This window comes from Sesamum indicum, linkage group LG11 (genome assembly GCF_000512975.1).
Source record: "Sesamum indicum cultivar Zhongzhi No. 13 linkage group LG11, S_indicum_v1.0, whole genome shotgun sequence".
Taxonomy (NCBI): domain Eukaryota; kingdom Viridiplantae; phylum Streptophyta; class Magnoliopsida; order Lamiales; family Pedaliaceae; genus Sesamum; species Sesamum indicum.
In genome coordinates this window covers 1,754,923-1,776,199 of record NC_026155.1, presented here as the reverse complement: position 1 = coordinate 1,776,199, position 21,277 = coordinate 1,754,923, and the positions used below count along the sequence as shown (strand labels likewise).

General features: G+C 33.8%; 1 protein-coding gene across 1 annotated transcript; it reads left to right on the top strand.

Annotated features, from left to right (window-relative positions):
- LOC105173211 (cucumber peeling cupredoxin-like) lies at positions 752–2,926 on the top strand. Its single transcript, XM_011094889.2, has 2 exons — positions 752–1,039; positions 2,300–2,926. Exons 1-2 carry the CDS (start codon positions 841–843, stop codon positions 2,731–2,733), a joined length of 633 nt encoding a protein of 210 aa, XP_011093191.1. The 5' UTR covers positions 752–840; the 3' UTR covers positions 2,734–2,926.

Genomic DNA, 21,277 nt, shown 5'->3' with positions numbered 1-21,277 from the left:
CTATAAGTATGTCCATTTTTTATTAACTCCAGTAACTTACAAAATTGATTAGTTTTAGTCTTCCAGTCGATTCGATTTATAATTTGCACCGAAAAAGTGACATGACATGGCACCTAGATGTGTTTTAATTGATTTATAATCCTATGTGGCTAAAATTATGATGTGGAAGACAAGTTGGTCATCTTTTGGAGGGAAGAAAGGTGACTTTTCTTCTCTCTAAACTTACACAAAAGATGGTCAACTTGTCTTCTACATCATAATTTTAGCCACATACGATTATAAATCAACAAAAACGCATCTAGGAGTCATGCCATGTCATTTTTCTGGCGCAAATTATAAATCCAATCGACCGGAGGACTAAAACTAATCAATTTTGCAAGTTACTGGAGTTAATAAAAAATTGTCATACTTATAGGACTAAAACTAAAATTGGGCATACTTAACGAACTAAAACTAAAATTGGGTATACTTAACGGACTAAAACTAAAATTGGGCAACGGACTAAAACAATATTTTTTCCTTTAATTTATGAATTATTTTTTAGTTTCTAAAAATAAATGAAGAGGAAACATTTATTTATGTAATTACATTAAGTCTTAATTCAAATTTAATTTGAATTTTTGAACAATATTTAAACATAATTTATTTGTTTTGCCAAAAAAAAAAAGAAAAAAGATTTTACAATTTCCCCCATCCTTCCTTCAGACAGCAATGTTACAGGACAACTCACCATTAATATAAAACGATATTACCCGTCACACACTGCTTCTGCTTGACTTTCATAAACAAATCTCTCAAGCATTCCTTCAAGATTTACAATCAACCGTCTTCAATACAATCATGGCAGCACCCAGAGCCATGGCGCTCTGCCTGATTGAGGTGGCGCTGCTCATCTATGCGGCGGCCGCAGCGACGTCTTACAGCAACCACACGGTGGGGGGAGATGCCGGCTGGTTCTTCAACTCCACCACCAATAAGACTTCTGCTGACTATAATGCTTGGGCTGCCAACCAGACCTTCAATCTTGGAGACTATCTGAGTAAGTTGGTGATGACCACGAGATGATTTCGGAGTTTAATCTGATCTCTTCTGTTCGGTGTTCTTCGCCTTTTTATGTTTATTTTGGATTTTATGAGTTGGGATTTCTTTGTTTGTTGTCTTCTCTTGGTGCTTGCTTGTGTGGTGTTTGTAGAAATGCTTGACTGTTAGTAGATTTAGAGGTCCGCCAAATTTTCTTGGTTATAGATTTGAATTTTATGCTCATTCCTGTTTACAGATTCTTTGCTTCGATGTTATTGGTCTGGATTGTTCAATTAGATTGTAGCAAAATATATGTTTCACTTTCTGCCAAAATCATAGACAGTGATAGCAGAATTCAAGTAACAAGAAATCATTAGTTAGGATTACCTGAGTTTTAGGGCCCATCACATTCACAGACCTGTTGCTATTGCTTCTGTGTGGATCAAATTTAGAAAATGGGAAATCAAGATTACGATTAACACTTCGATAGCTTTTATTTTCTTGATGTCTTGATCATTTGCGACTAACAATGCATAAACATAGAGCTTTTGCATTGTTGAAAGGCCTACAGGACCGACGTTGTTGCCTGCATTGGCTTGTTTACTGAAGTTGCTTAGACTTGGGGCAAGGAATAAAGGTTGTTGATCCGAAAGAATTTATTGCTCTTGACCTAGAAAAGTGCAAATCCGACATTTAATTCAGATTTCAATGTGCTATCACTATAAAAGTAACACTTTATTCACGAGGATTACAAGGGATCACATCTACAAAATTCATTCTGAAAACATGCGAGAAACTTAGAGTTGCATGGTTGCATTTGATTACTGATATAGAGGTTTGGGATCTGATAATCTGGTTATTGGACTGTTGAAATTAGAGTTTGTGACAAATTTGCTAGAAGTTGAATATACGTGAGAATTTTCAATTTCCAATGTGAATTCAACAAGGAATGTTCGATTTAATTACCAATGAGGTATGGCCTAGATCATGGGTTTGAGACCCATTAGAGTATGTGTTTTATCTAGTGCGATCATAGGTCGTGATTAATTAATATATGTTATTAGTTACTCAATGATTATTGTTGATTATTACAATTGTTAAATAGTGCTATTGATGTATGCATCAGTCACTCACACAGGAAAAGAAAAGAGCTTGTGGTTTGATTTTGCCTTCACCAAGAAAAAATGCTTGAAGTGAAAACAGATGATAGACTGGCTGATTCTGTGTTCTTCTCTGGTAGCTACCCTTTAACTTCTCGTCGTTCTCTGTCTTTTTGCAGTTTTTAACACAAACACGAATCAAACCGTGATCCAGACCTACAACACAACGACTTACAATAGCTGCAGCATGGACGACTCATTAGACACCGATACATTTCAGTATGATGGGGGCAACAATGAATTTGGGAGCGCTGTGGTTATATCCGTACCCTTGACCATCGAGGGGACACAATACTACTTCTCGGATGCTGATGATGGTAAACAATGCCAACACGGAATGGCCTTTGAGATCAAGGTGACCCACGGGCTCGGCCTCCCCCCAAGCCTTAACCAACCACCACCTCCACCGTATGTTCCGCCACCAGAACCAGCAGACCAGGCACAAACGCCACCAATCACGGTTGTGACTAGTCCTCCAAGTGGTGGGATGAGGACTAGTGCTAACTTCAGTTGGTTGCTTTTGGTTCTTGTTTTAGTCTCATTCTTGGCATGATGAAACGAGTAAACTCTTCGGGTGTGACAACACCAAATGATCGGAAATTAAGTCAAATGACCCTATGATTCCAAATATATGATTTTTTCTTTTTTTTTTTTTTTTGGAGAGTTGAAATTTTGGGATCTTGAAATAATAACTTTTTTGTTGTTTGAATATACTCACATGACAAGAAAAAGTGATGAACTTTGCATTGTATTGAAGGATAGACAAGATATTGATCATGTACTTCTTTTTTTTTTTGGCAGTGATTTAAGAGATTAATTTGATATCTTGTGCTTTTTGTGGCTCATCTACTCAGAAAGATGATTCATTTTATAATTATTATATTGATAGTGTTAAATAAGAAGTTTATTGTTGTTAAACATTAATTAGGTTTAGTTAAACATTTTGTTAAATAATTGTTAAACATTTTGTAATTATCCCTTATTTCTTAAATAAAAATCACCTTTTTAATTAATCAATTAGATCAATTGTTGGAAAAAGTACTGAGTTAACAATTTGTAGTGTTGTTTTGAAAATTAAATCAGATTATTTTGAAAATCAAATCAGAATAAACAAACTGTTTGAATCCAAAATTAGCAAAGCAAACAAGTTGGAACAACAAGCAAACAATTAGATATGATATTTTACAAAAAAAAGTAAATCAGAAATTTACAAGAGAGTTGTATCGTAATAACTTTCACTTTATGTTAAATTACCAATCGAATCACAAAATTTTATTTGTTTGTCTTGAATAAATTATACGTCTCTGTTTTCTATGTGCACCAAATAGTATCAGTATTGCACTATACCAAAGATACCTCAAAAAAATACTAAGAAACATTAAGAAACTAGAGCTGAAACTCGGATGAGAGGGAGAGCTCGAGAGCAAACCAGGAGAGAAAGAGATGATTCTTGTAGTTGTGTTGGTGTGTTTGAAGTGAGGAGTGAATCAGCCTTATATAGGCATCACCAACACCAACAATAGGAAACAAATGCATAATTTTATTCGAACATAAATTATTAGCAGAAAAGACCGATGGTTTCAAGTTTGAAATTAAAGCTATTAAGATTAAAAACGTTTGACTAGAAAAAAATTGTTCCTGATCAAATTCGGATAAATTCAAATATTTTTACTATAAAAAAATATATAATGAGACATTCACCCTCACGCTCTAATGTTGGCGCCCAAGCCCGCACATAGGGGTGGCAGATGAGTCGAGCTCGCAAGCCGGCTCAATTTTGAGCTCGACTCGAGCTCAATTGTTTCTGTTCAAGGAGCTCGCAAGCTTTTTCTATTTTTTTTTTATTTTTTTATATATACTTTTATTTTTGAATTTTTTATATATATTTAATTTTATATTAATATTTAATCAATTCTATAATAAAAAATGATCATATATTATAATTATTAATCAATATCATATATTTTATTTTGGATTATAATAAATTATAGTATTTTTATTTATACATCTAATCTTTATACATAAATAAATTTAATCAACAACTTAGTAAATTATAACATTGTTTGTAATTAAAATTATTATTTAATATGACTATATAAACTTTATGTTATATTTTAATATATATTTGTATTACATTATACTTTTTTTAAATTGACAAGTAATTCACTTATGATTTTTTATGTATTTTTTAGTTTTATATTTATATCAGGATACATACTATGTATTATGCAATCTATTTCATTATTTATAAATTTATGTCAAAATTTAGTGATTTCTATGAATTAATCTAAAAATAATGATAATGATAATAATAGTGATGGTTGAACAATTTTAATTATTTTAATTATTATTTTATTATATATAAAGAGATCAATAAATTTAATTAATAATTACGATATCTTAAAATTTAGACATCCGATTCACAACAAATTTAAATATATATAAGACCGTGTCCATTAGATCATATCGAACGGTTTGATTTAAAATCGCATGGCTTGATTCTACGATACACCGACTTGAATGATTATTTTTATGTTCCGAATAAGATATCCTGACATCCGTATATTCAATAAGTCTAAAACTTTACCAAGTGTATTTTTTTATAAGTTTGATCATATATAATGGTCTGATCTGAATTCTGATGGTCCGATTAACCCATGTTGTTCAACAATGTAAGATGATAATTACATCAATATAATACTAACATTTATAAATATATAATTTTACTGCAGATTGTGAACATATATTCATCTCAATTATAAAATATTTTTATGTATTTCAATTGCATCATTCCAGATAATGGATACTTTTCTACAATTTTAAATTGTTCAATATGATTTTTTGGTATATTTTACTAATTATATTACTACTAAATTAATTAGTAGTTTATATTTATAATAATAAATTAAATTTCGTACTATTTTGGTATATTTATAACATAGTATGCATTATGCAATCTATTTTATTACTTATAAATTTATGCAAAAATTTGGTGATTCTCATGATTTAATCTAATAATAATAATAATAATTAGCTTGAGCTCATCATATAGGAATTAAACTTGAGCTCACCAAAAAAGGTCAAGCTGGACTCGAGTTCCACTCATTTACACCCCTAGTATCAGCACCTTCTAGAATTACAAGGGATAGACTCCAGATACAAAATATCAGTTTATATAGGTGATCTGACACACCCTGCGACTTGTTAACGTCACATTGAACCTTCTTTGTCGGATCTCCACTTGGAAGGTTGTAATTGTTATCGTAGATATGTCACTGATGGGTTTTCAATCCCATCCCTAATCTGAATTTTTTATACTAGTGACACATCTAATTCTTTCGTTAAAGGATTAGCCACATTGCCTGTTTTCCCACAAAATCAATGCCTATAACTTAGTCCGCCACTAATTTCCTTGTGTACTTAAGTCTAACTTGGATGTGTTGTTTGGTCTTTTGATTGCATTTGCGATTCCAAACTTTAGCTAGGTGAAAAAAGTTGGCTTAAATGGAAAGTTATAATAACAACTCATACAACCATTTAGCCTCAGTTTAGTCGTATCTAACGCACATAACTCGAAAGAAGAACGGGTTATCAAAGTCTATTTTGCAAACTTCCAGGAGACAACGCTCCCATCTGAGGTAAAAATATATTCTGAACACCCATTACTCCTGGAGTTTTTGGCTATCTAGCTAGCATCACTATATCCCTTAAAAACTGCAGAGAATCTGCCATAATGTATGGCTAGTGATATTGTGTCCTTAAGGTACCTCAGTACCCTATCCAAAACTCCCCAACAGGTTCTATTCAGACAACTAGTGTATCTAGCCAACTTTGAGACAGACAATGAAATGTCTGATCTCGTGTCATGCAAACTCCCAATAATTTTAGAATACCTTAGTTATGCTACCAATACACTACTTTCATTTGGGAATAAAGCCACAGAAGGATAGTATGGTGTCTTTGCAATTCTATTGTTCTGATAGCCAAATTTCTCAATTATCTTCTCAACATAATGAGACTGAGAAATAGTTATTCCATCAGTTGAACGAATCAATTTGATGCTAAGAATTACATTAGCCTCATCCATATCCTTCATTTCAAACTTATTTTTTAGAAATGACTTTGTTTCGGTGATAATATCTAAACAAAATCCTATTAGTAGAATGTCATCAACATACATGCACAAAATATAATATTATCCTCTTTAACTTTATGGTAAACACACTTATCATTCTCATTAAGGAATCTGGTGTTCACTTCTTTGAAAGTCTCTTAAGTAATACCTCTGTCACCTCTCTCCCTCATGATTTTCTATTCCAATTTCCTCAAATTCATCAAGATGTCATCCTTAACCTCTGTCAACCACCTTCCCAAGATGATATCAAAGAGGTTGTCTTTTCTATTAATAAAGACAATGTAGCTGGGCCTGATGGATTCTCTTCAGCATTCTTTCAAGAGTGTTGGAATACTATCGCAGAGGATGTCAATGTAGCTATCATGAATTTTTTTAGGGGCACCCCTATGCCCAGAAGCTTCTCTGCTACATCTATCAGTCTTATACCTAAGAATGACTCACCCTAATCCTGGTTCGAGTTCAGACCTGTCTCCCTCTGCAATGTTACCAATAAGATCTTGTCCAAGCTTCTTTACACTAAAATCTCCCAAGCTCTTCCTGATCTCATTTCTCCATCTCAGAGTGGTTTTGTGCCTGGTAGGCTCATTGCCGACAATATCCTTCTAGCCCAAGAAATGACACATCATCTTGACATGAGTCATAGCAAAGGGAATCTTATTTTAAAATTGGATATGTCTAAGGCTTATGACAGGGTGAACTGAAAATTTCTCTATGTGATTCTTGAGAAGATGGGTTTCTCTACCAGATTTATTGTCCTCATCAAGCACGCTATTGAACATTGCTGGTTTACCATTCTAGTTAATGGAGAACCATCTGGTTTCTTCAAATCATCTCAAGGCCTTAGACAAGGTGATCCAATTTCTCCTGCTTTATTCATCCTTGCTGCAGAGGCTCTTTCCAGAGGGCTTAATCACCTTTTCTCTCAGAATCCTGATATGTTCTATTAGACGAGCTGTAAAACTAGAGTCTCTCACCTAGCCTATGCGGATGACATCATCATTTTCACCAGATGTGAAGAACACTCTCTGACCAAACTGATGCAATTCCTGGAGCTATATGAGGACCAATCTGGCCAAAAAATCAATCATTCCAAGAGCTTCTTTATCCCTAGTAAGAAGGCCAACAACATTGCCCACAGAATCAAATCCATTAGTGGCTTCAACCTCAAGTGTCTTCCTATCACCTATCTTGGAGCTCCACTGCATAAAGGTCATAAGAAGAAAATTCTTTTTGAACCCCTTATTGACAAAATCAAAAACAAGATCATTGGATGAGAGTATATTCATCTTTCACAAGGGGGCAGGCTTCAACTTATTAAAAGTGTCCTGTCCTCTATGCTTGTATATCTTCTTCAAGTTTTGAGTCCTTCTATTGGCACTCTGCAGAAAATCGAACAACTGTTTGCCAAATACTTTTAGGGATCCACTACTGACCACAGGAAAATTCATTGGACTAAATGGGCTTTCATATGCTATCCTTGTGAAGAAGAGGAAAATTCATTGGACTAAATGGGCTTTCATATGCTATCCTTGTGAAGAAGGGGGCTTGGGTATCAGAAATATTAGGGATACCGTCACAGCCTTTACCCATAAACTCTGCTGGCGGCTGAGACAAAACAATTCTCTATGGGCCAGCTTTACTATCAGTAGATATTGTAAAAAGTCTACTCCTAGCTCTACTAAAGCTAAACCGAAGGACTCTAATATTTGGAGAAGAATTTGTAGCATTAAATCTATCTCTCAGGAGAACATTTTTTGGAGCCTTGGAGCTGGTAATGTATCTTTCTGGTATGATTGTTGGCTCCCTGCTGGCACCCTTCGTTCCCTCATACAATCCAACAGAGCATCCAATGCCCTGGTCAATAACTTCTGGAGCAACCACACATGGGATATTGGTAAATTGAAGGAGGCTGTTCCTCAGCATATCATAGAGCTTATTTTGCAGATCCCCATTAATCCTCAGCACCAAGATTTTATGCATTGGAAACCATCCCCCACGGTTCCTTTTCTACCAAATCAGCTCAGGATATTAGTAGAGATCACAAACCTTCCCTTCCCATCTTAAAAAATCTCTGGTCTCCCCTTGTCAGGCCTACTATTTCTATCTTCATTTGGAAAGTCTCCCCTTGTCAGGCCTACTATTTCTATCTTCATTTGGAAAGTCCTCCATAACTGGATACCAGTCGACAGCAGACTCAAACAAAAGGGCATCTCTCTAGCCTCTAGATGTGTTTGCTGTTTGAAGGAGGAGGAGACTATCCCTCACCTTTTCCTTCATAACAAGGTTTCAGGAGGAGACTATCCCTCACCTTTTCCTTCATAACAAGGTTTCCCTTGAAGTCTGGAGCTTCTTTGCCTCCAAATTTCAACTCAATATTCCAGTCATGAACAATTTTTTCATGATCCTTCAAGCCTGGAGAAGTAATATTTCTAATCAGCTTCACATCAGAGATATTCTTCCCCCGCTGATCATGTGGTACACTTGGACTTGTAGGAATGCTGCCATATTTGAGGGGGCTCCTTTCAAAGCTAATCGTATTATCTCTCAAACCCTCAATTATCTTCATCTTCTTGGTAAAACCAACCTCATGAGAGCTATACACTGGAAAGGGGACAGATCTGTTGCCTCTCTTTTTAAAATTTCACTTCCCCCTTAGAACACATCATCCAGAATCTCTACTGTTAAGTGGATTAAGCCCGATAGGGGATGGTTCAAATTGAACACGGATGGGGCCTCAAAAGGTAATCCAGGCATTGTAGGAGCAGGCGGTATCATCAGAAATCATCTAGGTCAGACCGTCTTTGCATTCCAAGAACATCTTGGCCTCATGTCCAACACAGCAGCAGAACTAAATGCTATATATAGAGGTGTTAAATTGTGCATTGATAACAATATTAGGAAAATTTGAGTGGAAACAGATGCCAACATTGCCATCAAGCTTATTTTCTCTCCCCAGGGCCATGACACCTTCAAAACTTGCTGCAACAAATTAGAGAGCTTCTATCCCAAACTGAGTTCAAGATATCACACATCTTTAGAGAGGGTAACCAAGTGGCCGATTATTTTGCTAACCAAGCCTGTTTCAGCGAACGTCTCACCATTTTATCCCCTGATAATATCACTGGTATTCCTAAAGGTTTGATTAGACTTGACGCCTACTCCTTGCCTGCTATTAGAATCAGAAGTACTAATATATTTAATTTCAGTTGAAATATCTTTTCATGAAATTAGGGGTACTTCATTACTGACTATTTCTTCGCTGATACTTGTTGTCCTATCTGCGCTTTTCTGTGTAGTTTTTGTGATTGCCCCCATATGGGTTCCTTGGAGGTTACTCTTCCATATGGTTGATGTTGGGACCAATATTTCCCTGGTTACCTTTTGGTTTTGTCACTTCTACTGATCTCCTTTATCTAGTTGTTTGTTGTTATATCTTTTGCAGGTCTTATAAACTCCTCTCACAGGTTCAAAGGCTGACAACCATACAAACATGATCTCCACGTTAGTACTTATGTTCATTATTTATCCTTTTGGAACATTACACACACTTTGGCTTGGCCTTTTTGTACAGATTTATTTGCAGGTGCTGTGCGATCTACGACGTGGTGGGATAACAAAAATCTTTTTGACTCGTCATAATTTTGTTTACGACACCTGTTCGGGTCTTTTGCTGTAAGGGAGTAGTACTCCTTGTGTATTGTTGCTCTATTTGTAAGGGAGTAGTACTCCTTGTTTATGGCTTTACTAGAAATTCTAGGGAGGTAGCCCTCCCCATTGTAACTACTTTGTGCATTTTAATATAGAAGGATTGGGGACTTCGAAAAGCTCCCCCACCTCTAAGTGGTTTTTGTTAAAAAAAAAAAAAAGAATAGTTTTGTCAAACTTTTCATGCCATTATTTGGGTGCTTGTTTAAGTCCATAGAGAGACTTAACAAGTTTACAAACTTTGTGCTTGTTACCATGAGTTACAAATCCCTCAGGCTGATTTATGTATATTTCTTCCTCTAGTTCACCATTCAAGATGGTTTTTTTCACATCTATATGGTGAATCAGAAGATAATATACCGAAGCAAGTGCTATAAGCATCCGAATAGTAGTCGACCAAGCTACTGGAGAATAGATATCGAAATAGTCTATTCTCTCTTTTTGTTTAAAACTCTTGGCTACCAATCTAACCTTAACCTTATCGACGGTCCCATCAAGTTTCAGTTTCTTATTAAAGATCCACTTACACTAATTGTAGTACACCTTGGAGGGAGATCGACTACACCCACATCCCGTTAGAGACAATGGGCTCCATCTCACTTTTGGGAGCTTCCTTCCACTGCTTGACTTCAAGAGAAGTCATAGCATCTTTAAAGGTTGCCGGGATCGTCCTCGATGTTGTAAGTGACAAAGTCACTTCCAAAATCTTTGATAACTCTAACTCTCTTACTCCGTCTAGGTTCATCTACCTTCTCATGAGTCAGATTAATACTACTAGGATTAACCTCACATTTGTCATCTTTTCCACTTGTTCAAAAATAGAAGTGGAGGCAAGTGAATCATCCAGAGAAACTCTTTGAGGTATTCATATTTTTAAAGGAAATACATTTTTTAAGAAAGTAGCATCACAAAGTTAGATTATTGTGTTGACCTCAATGCTTAAATTTTTAATTTAGTAATCAGAAATCTAAAAGCATAGCTTGTCTTCACATAGCCCAAGAACACAACATCAATAGTTTTAGGACCCAATTTTTTTCTCTTGTGTTTTAGGACCAACACTTTTGCTAGGCAACCCCAGACTCGATAGTATTTGAGGCTTGACTTCCTTACTTTTCATAATTCGAAATGAGCACGTGTATTGTGCTTCAAATGGACTCTATTAAGAATTTGGCAAGCTATACTCAATGCCTCTCCCCACAAAAGTTTAAAACCCGAAGTTTAATAAAAAGCTGTTAATCATGTCTTTGAACTATGTTTTTGTTCAACTATTCAATTAGATGAAGACAAATATAGAGAAGTTTCTTCATGAATTGTGCTAAAACATTGGCAATATTCGTTGAATGTACTTGAGTCATATACACCTCCTCTATCAAACCTTAACTGTTTAAGTTTCTTACCAGTTCTGCTTTGTATTGAAACAAAATAATTTTTCAGGCTTCATTTTTGTTTCTAATGAGAAAGACATAACAATATCTACTATAATGCCTATAAAGATATAAAATATTTCTTATGGTCCCTATTTACAATTTCATTGAGCTCACTAATATCAATGTGAACTAAATTAGGAAAAAATATATTTTTAGTTCGTTAAGTATGCCCAATTTTAGTTTTAGTCCTATAAGTATGCCCATCTTTTATTAACTCTAGTAACTAGTAAAATTGATTATATTTAGTCATCCGATGGATTGGATTTATAATTTATGCCGAAAAAGTGATATGGCTGGAAACCTAGATGCGTTTTTGTTGATTTATAATCCTATGTGGCTAAAATCATGAGGTGGAAGACAAGTTAACCATCTTTTGGATGGAAAAAAGGTGACTTTTCCCTTCAAAATACTTTTCCTAACCAACAAAATATATTTTCTTCTCTTCATGCTTGCACAAACCCATTTTTCTTCTTTATCTCTCGGTTCCAATGTCTTCTTCCATGGAATGATCACTTTTTTGTTACTGCGGAAAGAAAGCAATGGTTCAGACTTCTTGGACTAATCAAAATCCAAGAAGGAGGTTCAATTCCTATTAAGATTACAAAGTAATAAGCTCACTTTTTTACCTAATCAATTTTTTTTTTAACTTTGTAAATGAATTTAGTTTTGTACAGAGAAGGGTCTACCCAGTTAGCATACAAGCCACGTATGCAAGCCATGTACTCTCCCATGTGGCATGACACGTGGTTAATTGACCGAAAATTGGACCAACTAGTTTGCACGTTGGCAAGTTCGAAGTAAATTTAAAATTTTGGCCAAAAAAAAAAGTAGAAAACCCTCAAACGGACTAAATCTAACCAATTTTGCTAGTTACTGGAGTTAATAAAAAATGGGTATACTTATAGGATTAAAATTAAAATTGGACACACTTAACGGACTAAAAAAATATTTTTCCCACTAAATTAAGTATTTTCGAATCCTTTTCTACTGATTGATAGGGTTTCCTAATTTGTTTAGCTCCAACACAAATTTGACATTTGTGACTTCATTTAATATTATAACTAGGTATTAAATCAAGACTCACCCTACATTTGATTGAACCTAAATTTAAATAACCTAATCTAGAATATTCAACAGTAATGATAACAGAATCAGAAACATCAATTTTATTACTTCAACACGAACTTTAAACAACCCATCTGATAAACATTTGCCACCAAAAATACCAAACTATTGAATTACATCTTTATTGAATTTGAAGGTAAGTTCACAACATTCACTAACTATTACAGAACTGCTAATAATATTTCTCCTAAATAGTAGATATATGGTAACTCTTTTCAAAGATCAAATGCGCCTTGAAGGAAACTTCAAATCTATGTTTCCTATCCCAAGTACTTCAGTTGTACTGGAATTCCCCATACTTATTACCCTTCCATTGATGGTACGATAAGACACAAAGTGATTTATTAGAACAAACATGCACATTTGCTCCAGTAGAATCAACCAATCAAAAGGTTCATAGATAGTTAGGAGTTTGAGTTGTACAGAAACATACCATTCAATTGCTTTTGAGGTACTAGCAACTCTAGAACCCCCCACAACCATTTTGACTGCTGCCTACCCAGTCTAGGCCTTTTTAGAAGGACGATATTTGGTCTAGTGTCCAACCTGCCCACAGTTCTAATAAGGTTTGTTTGCTTTTGGTTTCTTATTTTTTATGGCCTTGCCTTTATTGATAGTTTTTTAATTCTTACATTATTTACTTTTTTTTCCGATTATTAAATTGGCCTTTGGATGATGCTCAATAGGCATCTTATGAATCTGATCTTTGTGCTCTTCCTCTATACTAATTGCAACCATAAGATCATCTAGAGACAGTCTTCCAATCTGATGCTTGAGTGTCATGCCAAAACTTTTCTAAGATTTAGAAAATTTGTCCACTGTGGACATGACTAGATACTTCTCAAGAAGCTTCATATCAGCATCAAATATAATATGCTCAAGGCTGATAATCTAATGTATCTGTTTTAGTTACAGAATATTTTTCGAGCCCTTGCTCTTCAAGTGTTATATTTTCTATCCAACTCATGCCGTAACGATTTTGCAGTGTAAGAGTCGAACAGTAGATATTAAAAAGCGTATTTGACAATGTTGACAAAATAACCCCTCCACCTATTTGATCCCGCTTAGTCCACTATGCAATCTCAGCATTTTTGGGATCAGTGTCAGTAGGCACAAGTCTAGTCACCTGAATCACCGTCGAAAGTCCTTTCATCGTCAGCCAACTTTTCACTTGTTGCCAACATTTGAAAAAAACCCAAGAACTTATTAGGTAGTCTGGACAAATCAACTTTTGGGATAATAGGAATATCGGCAAAAACATTGTCGACTGTTTTAACAATTTGAAACTGAAAGTACTTAAGATTTTAACAAGTTTAAAATTGGATTTTAAAACTTCAAAAACAACAATGAAAAAGCTGAGTTTGGTTCCAACAAAATCTAATTTTTCAAACACTATAATTTGTTCAAAGATTATTTGAAAAAGTATTTAGTCAACAATTCGTAATATGATTTTGAAAATCTAATCATAGCGTTTTGAAAATTAAACCAGATTTAACAAATAATTTGAAACCAAATTAACAAAACAAACACATTGGAACAAAAAAGCAAACAATTAGATATGTTGTTTTACAGAAAAGTAAATTGAGAACTTACAAGAGAGTTGTATCGTAACAACTCTCGATCCAAGTTAAATTACCAATAGTATCACAAAATTTCTTCCGTTTGCCTTGAAGAAATTATACATGCGTGTTTTACGTACATCGGGTACTACGCAACTTCTTCTAGGATAAGACGATTCAGTTCTATCTGTATTGCACTATGACGAAAAACACCTTGAAAAACACTCAAAAACCTTAAGAAACTAGAGTTGAAACTCGAATGAGAGGGAGAGCTCGAGAGCATACTGAGAGAGAAAGAGATGATTCTTGTAGTTGTGTTGGTGTATTTGAAGTGAAGAGTGAATCAACCTCATATAAGCATCACTAGCAGCAGGTTACAAAATGCATAATTAAATCCGAACATAAATTCTCAGCAAAATGGCGGGGGATTTTAGGTTTGAAATTAAAGCTGCTAAATGAAGTTTTGAAAATATTTGACTGGAATAAATGTTATATACACATAAAATGCCATTCTTTTCCCATCATTTCCTACGTGGGACACAACCAATTTTCTTAATTTTAACTCTATCCAATTTATAGATTTAATCATGTAATTATATCCATATTTTAGATCACATTATTATTACAAATTAACAACTAATTATGTCAAGTACAACATCAATATTATTTTATTCATGTATATCTATACCTTATTATTAATTAAGTGAAATCACCTATTTAGTGTCTCATTTCTTTTTGTCCATCAATTATAATTTTTTAATATTTAATTAATTATCTAACTTTCCACCCTCTCGCTCTTCTAACCCTCAAAGTGCCCACTCTTCTCAACTTTCATTAGTTTTAACTTTTTATAACTATATTCTTTTATTTTAAATTTTTTTATCTTTTCAATTAAAATATATTTTTCAAAATAAAAATTAATTTTGAAACTATTATTTAGTTATGCAAGCTAAATTGAACGTGGCCCACATACTAGTATTTGAATTAAGTTTTTTTTTTTTTAAATCAACTTTAATAAGTTATTCTTTTGATCTTACTTCTACTTTTTAATCATATATATACATATATTAGAAATTCAAATTATGTAAGCACATCTAGTTTTAATTAGGGTATTAACGAGCCGAGTTCAAGTCGAGCTTAGCAAAAAATTCAGACACTAGCTCGAGCTTTTTCAAATTTTTCATAACTAAAATAAAAATTATTTTAGAATAATATTTATTTTGTTAGATTTATAAGCCCAAATTATCTGAACAAAAACATATTTCTATTTTTTTCAACTATTAGATAATATAAAAAATAAAAATTAATAAAAAATAAAAATAGAATTAAATACATTTTGCATCCTTAAAGTATACTGCCTTCATCAATTACCCCCTATCTTTGTGATAATCTTTTAAATTAAATGAAAATGAACAAAAATACCCTTCACTATTAATAATATGCTGCATTCACTTAATGCGCTCTATAGTTAAATATATCAATCAATTTGACTTTAATTTTTATTCATTTATGATGTTAATAAATTAATATTGGGTCAGTCACATAATAATAAGATCAATATTAGTACCTTTAGTTAAAATATATTTATAAATTTGTATTTATGCATTACCCTAGATATAATTTTAAAGACAAAAATATTGCAAGTGATCGTTGAGCATATTGTTTTGGCACCCAAATATCAAGTGAGGTAATTTTAATTAATTTACTTTTGTATTTTCATGGAATAACTCAATTTTACTCTTTGACCTAACCTTAAGTCCAAGACGTTAGGGCTGCCAATTAGTATGCAATACCTAGACCCAAACTCAGACCCATTCAATAGTTATGCCGAGTATCTGTACCTAATATTTTTAGGTTAGATCCAGACTGTAACAAACATATATATATATATATATATATATATATATATATATATATATGTTTGTTACAGTCTGGATCTAACCTAAAAATATTAGGTACAGATACTCGGCATAACTATTGAATGGGTCTGAGTTTGGGTCTAGGTATTGCATACTAATTGGCAGCCCTAACGTCTTGGACTTAAGGTTAGGTCAAAGAGTAAAATTGAGTTATTCCATGAAAATACAAATTTTTTTTAATGTAGGGGTAATTAATGAGGGTAACATACTTTAGAAATGCAAAATATATTTCACCCTAAAAAAATAATAACAATAATAATGATATTAATTAATTGTAAAATTAACAAGGATTTGTTTACATTCAATTAATTATACATCTAATATTAGTATAGTGGTAACATATTTAATAAAAAATATACATAAAATTGTGTACCTACTTAAGCATAATCTTGGTACAAATATATACTCTCAAATAAATATATAAAATATTTTTAATTGTTAGAAAATTACAAATTAAAATTATAATATAACAATAAAATTCAAATGCATTATATATATTAAATCATGATTTACACAAAAATAATAATAGAAAACACCAAAATTTATGCTAATTTTTTGATAAATATTGAAATACTATACTTTTATGTTGATATCAAATTAAAATATGAGATATTGTTTGAATAAAATTTACTATATTATAAATATTTTATTTATTAATTTGATATACTATTATATGTGTAGTTAAATATATAAAAAATAATATTAGATGAGTCGAGCTCGAAATGTTCGAACTTGAGCTGAGCTCTAGTCGAGCCAGCTTGCCGAGCTCATGAGCCGATTGGACTCACGTGCTGGATTGCTCGAATTAATTAATTAGGTTGAATTATGAAAAATAGAAAAATAATAATCATAAAATGGACAGTTGGAACAGATAGGTGAAGAGAGAGAAAGAAATGACGAATGTGAGAGCTTATTTATTTAATTATTTATTATTAAAAAAATTATATTATTATAATTTTATTTAATATTATAATAAAAACATGACGAGTCGTGATTTAAAATCACGACTCGTCAACAAATAAAGCAAGAAAAATGAAAAAGCTGACCAAGTCGCGATCTAGAATCACGACTTGGCATTTTTTCTCTTTTTTTTCGTTTAAATAAATTTGTATAATTTAATTATATATAATTAATTTTTAAAAATATATTAAAATCCAAAAAATTATAAAATTAACATTGCATTACTTTAAAACATTACAATTAAGGGTACAAATATAATAGTGTATTTATTTTGTACAATTGTTAAAAATTATAATTTTGCACTCGCTCACATTTTGCGCTTCATTTTCATCACCACCGAACCGACAGTTCGCTTACCAGGATACACAAAACCGTCAACTGCAACAGGAGTAACGAAAAATGAATCGATCGAGCACTATAAGTTCTTTCTTCAGGATGACCTTATCCATCGATCACTCGAGGCCCTAAAATCATATTCATGGATAGGGCTTGGAGCATGTGGCCATCATACTTGGACGATTTTCCGCACTGTTGAAGTTGTACTCCTGATATTCAAGAGTACAAGATATTCAAATGCGTTAGGCACTCCCAAAATACACAAAACTTCCTGATATTCAAGAGTACAAGATATTCAAATAATATGGACACTCTCAAAATACACAAAAACTTCAATGCTATAAGAGACCATTTATCGCTGCATAATTCACCACCAAAATACAAAAAAATTTGAATTCGAGAAAATGAAGTACACATAGTTAGCAAGAAACTGAGAAATAATGCATGACTGAGTTTGGTGAAGAGTGAATGGGTTGATGCCTGCTATTTATACACGAAAGGATCAACTTTTTTATTTAAAAAAAAAATTAAGAAAGACTGGCAGCAGCGTTTAATCAAAGGTTGTTGCACCAGCCTCTAATCACTAAAAAGGCTGACCGTGTGGTCAGCCTTTTTAGTATACATATATATATACATATATATATTTTAATTTATATATATGTATATATTAAATTTGTATACTTTAATTATATATACTTAATTATTAACAACATATTAAAATCCAAAAAAATATAAAATTAACATTATATTAATTTAAAAAATTATAATTTAATGTATAAATGTAAAAGTGTATTTTTGTACAATTATAAAAAATACAAAAAGTATATAATTAATCCTGGCAACCCGGTACTGACACATCTGATTGTGTTGAAAAATTTCTTTATTGAGCTTGTTGTCGTGCACGCGTTTGCGCCCAATCCATTTCGTTGTGAATACGTGTTGTTTGATTTCGACCAGGACGCGAAGAGATACGAATAGTAGGATCGTGGACCAACTCAAATCCTAGTACATCGCAATAATCTTCGAAATGCACATGTTCAAATGACTTAGAATATGTATTCTTATAAGCCATTATATCGTAATAATCCTTCACCATTGATGCAGCATTAATCATGTATGCAACGCATACCTGTAAGTATTATTTGGCCCAAATACGAAGCCCACAACCCCGGCCCAACTATCACCTCGGAGGCCCCTTACCCGGTACCCGACCCGCCGCCCAGAACCCGACCCGACTCAACTTGATATATATTGTATCCCTCTCTCTAACCCTAATCAGACTTCTCTCCCTCTCGGCTCTTCCGCCGCTTCTCTTCTCCCCCCTCTCTCACACCTCGACCATGGCGGTTACAACCGCTCACCGGCGGTTTCCAAGAGCCAACCGATGGCTCTTCTGGAAACCGCCTAACGGTCTTATACTCCCCAACAGTTACTTCAACCCTTTAAAGGAGAAGCCCCTCCGTCTCTGTCGGGGCAATGTTTTCGCGCGAGAGAAATCTGTTTTCTGATTCTTTCCTTCCACTGAAATATCTGTGTGTTCTCTGGCTTGAGTAGTGAGGGTGGTGGTCGGTTCTGTGTGAGTGAAGATCTGTGTGGTCTGTGTTGAGGCGTCGGGTACCGCTGGTGGTGGTGCAGCCGTGATACTTGCTGGGTTGTTCGGGTCCGGTATTTTGTGACCGTGTCCCTCGGAATATTGGATCTGGCTCTTTTCCCTGAGCCACATTCAAACAGGTTTTCGGTTCCTTTATTTTTCTGTAATCTTTCAGTTTTCTGTAATATTCTTTGTTAACATTCGGCCTGTAAATCTTAAGGAGTTCTACACTCCATTTCAAGTGTAATAGTTGGGTAGGTGATTTGTTTACCACTGGAGGGTTATACCCTACAGTGGTATCAAAGCCTGCGTCTCTGATCCGTGCAGATCCTGGTGGCGGTAATTTCGTAAACCCCTCCTCCTTCCGTTTACTGTTTACTTACTATTCTGTTTACTTTACTGTTATCTCTTTCCGTATTTCTGTATTACCCTTATTTGCCAAGGTAAAGCCCCCTAATATCCCCCTTGGCCGGACCCTTGAGGTCGTCGGGTATCTAGTGGGGACTTAGGCTGGTGAGCCTTGGTCTTGGTATATTTTGTTCTTATTTTTGGCATATCTGTTACTCTAGTGTTTTGAGATATATCTGCTTCCTGTTTCTGGTATATCTGCCATATTGTTGTATTCCGATATATTTTGGTATTCTGATTCTTGTCTCCGATATATTCTTACACTGCTTTCGGTTCTGGTGTATTTGTTCTGCCTTATTACTGTGATTACCGTGCACCTTAAAGCCTGTGTGACTTGTTTGAAAATTTGCCTTCTGCCTCTATATGTAAACTCTGCCTACTGACTGTATTTGCATATTGTAACCTTGAAACGTACTATTAGTTCTCCCCTGAAATCTCTCTGTACATCTGTTTTTAAAAACCAATTTCCTGTTTTCTAAAATTTCTTTTTCTCTAAAATTGTTCTCGGTATTTTTCTTGTGTTGCCTATAAAACCAAGTTTTTCTTAAAACCTTTGTTTCTTAAAAATGGCTGGTTATAATCTCTTACCCTTTGATGGCAAAATCGATTTCTCAATCTGGCAACAGAAAATGAAAGGTATCCTAATCCAACAAAAGGTTTTCAAAGCCATTGAAGGCAATTACGTTGAAAATGTTTCTGAAGAAAAGAAAAAGGAAAACGATGAGTTTGCTTATTCCTCCATAATTCTGAACCTGTCTGATTCCGTCTTACGAAAAGTAGGAAAATTAGAATCTTCAAAAGCCTTATGGGATAGGTTAGAAGATCTGTATACTGAAATCTCTTTGCCTAACAAATTGTTTTTGCTAGAAAAATTTTTTAGATACAAACTTGATCTTTCTAGGAATATTGATGAGAATCTAGATGACTTCACGAAATTAATCCAAGATATTAAACTTGCTGGTGATAAATATATTGATGAATATTCACCTATTGTGTTACTGAATGCCATACCTGAATCTTACTCAGATGTTAAAGCTGCCATTAAGTATGGAAGAGATGATATTAATATAGAAACTGTAATTAGTGGACTAAAGAGTAAAGAGTTAGATCTTAAGATCAATAAGCCTAGTCAGAATCAGCATGAGATCAATATGGTTAGGGGTAGAACCAAATTTAGAAATCACAGACATAATAGTAGGAGCAGAAGCAGGTATAATAACGGTAGGAGTAAGTCACGACCTAGAGAAAACAACCTGAAAAACGACAGAATAAAGGATAGACGCTGTTACAACTGTGGTATTAAAGGTCACTACATAAAAGATTGTAGAAAACCTAGGAGAGAAAATAGGGATAAAAACTATGATGATAAAGAAAAGACTAATAATGTGTCGGTCGAATCAAATGGTGAAGTTTTTGTAGTATATGAAGTTAATTCTGTGAACTCTTTTGATATGCATGAGTGGTTAATTGACTCTGGCTGTACCTTTCACATGAGTCCTTTCAAAGACATATTTTCAAATCTGAGATATGAGCATATTGGTTTTGTGTCTATGGCCAATGAGAAAAAATGTGAAATCAAAGGTCTTGGTGACATTGCATTGTGTTTTGAAGGCTATAAAATGATTTTGAAAAATGTTAGATACGTACCTGATTTGAGTCATAACCTGATTTCTTGTGCTGCATTAGAAGAAGACGGGTTAGAAGGTAGGTGGGGAAAGGGCACTATGAAAATTATGAAAGGGTCTTTGGTCGTTTTTAAAGCTGAACGGAAACGAAATCTGTATATTTGCACTGCTGCATATGATAACTTTGCTGCATCTGTTTCTGAAAACTACAAAACAAATCTTTGGCATAAAAGACTTGGACACATTAGCATGAAAGGTCTCGATTTTCTAAGAAAAGATGGGATTTTGAATGATAAACTTGATAAGT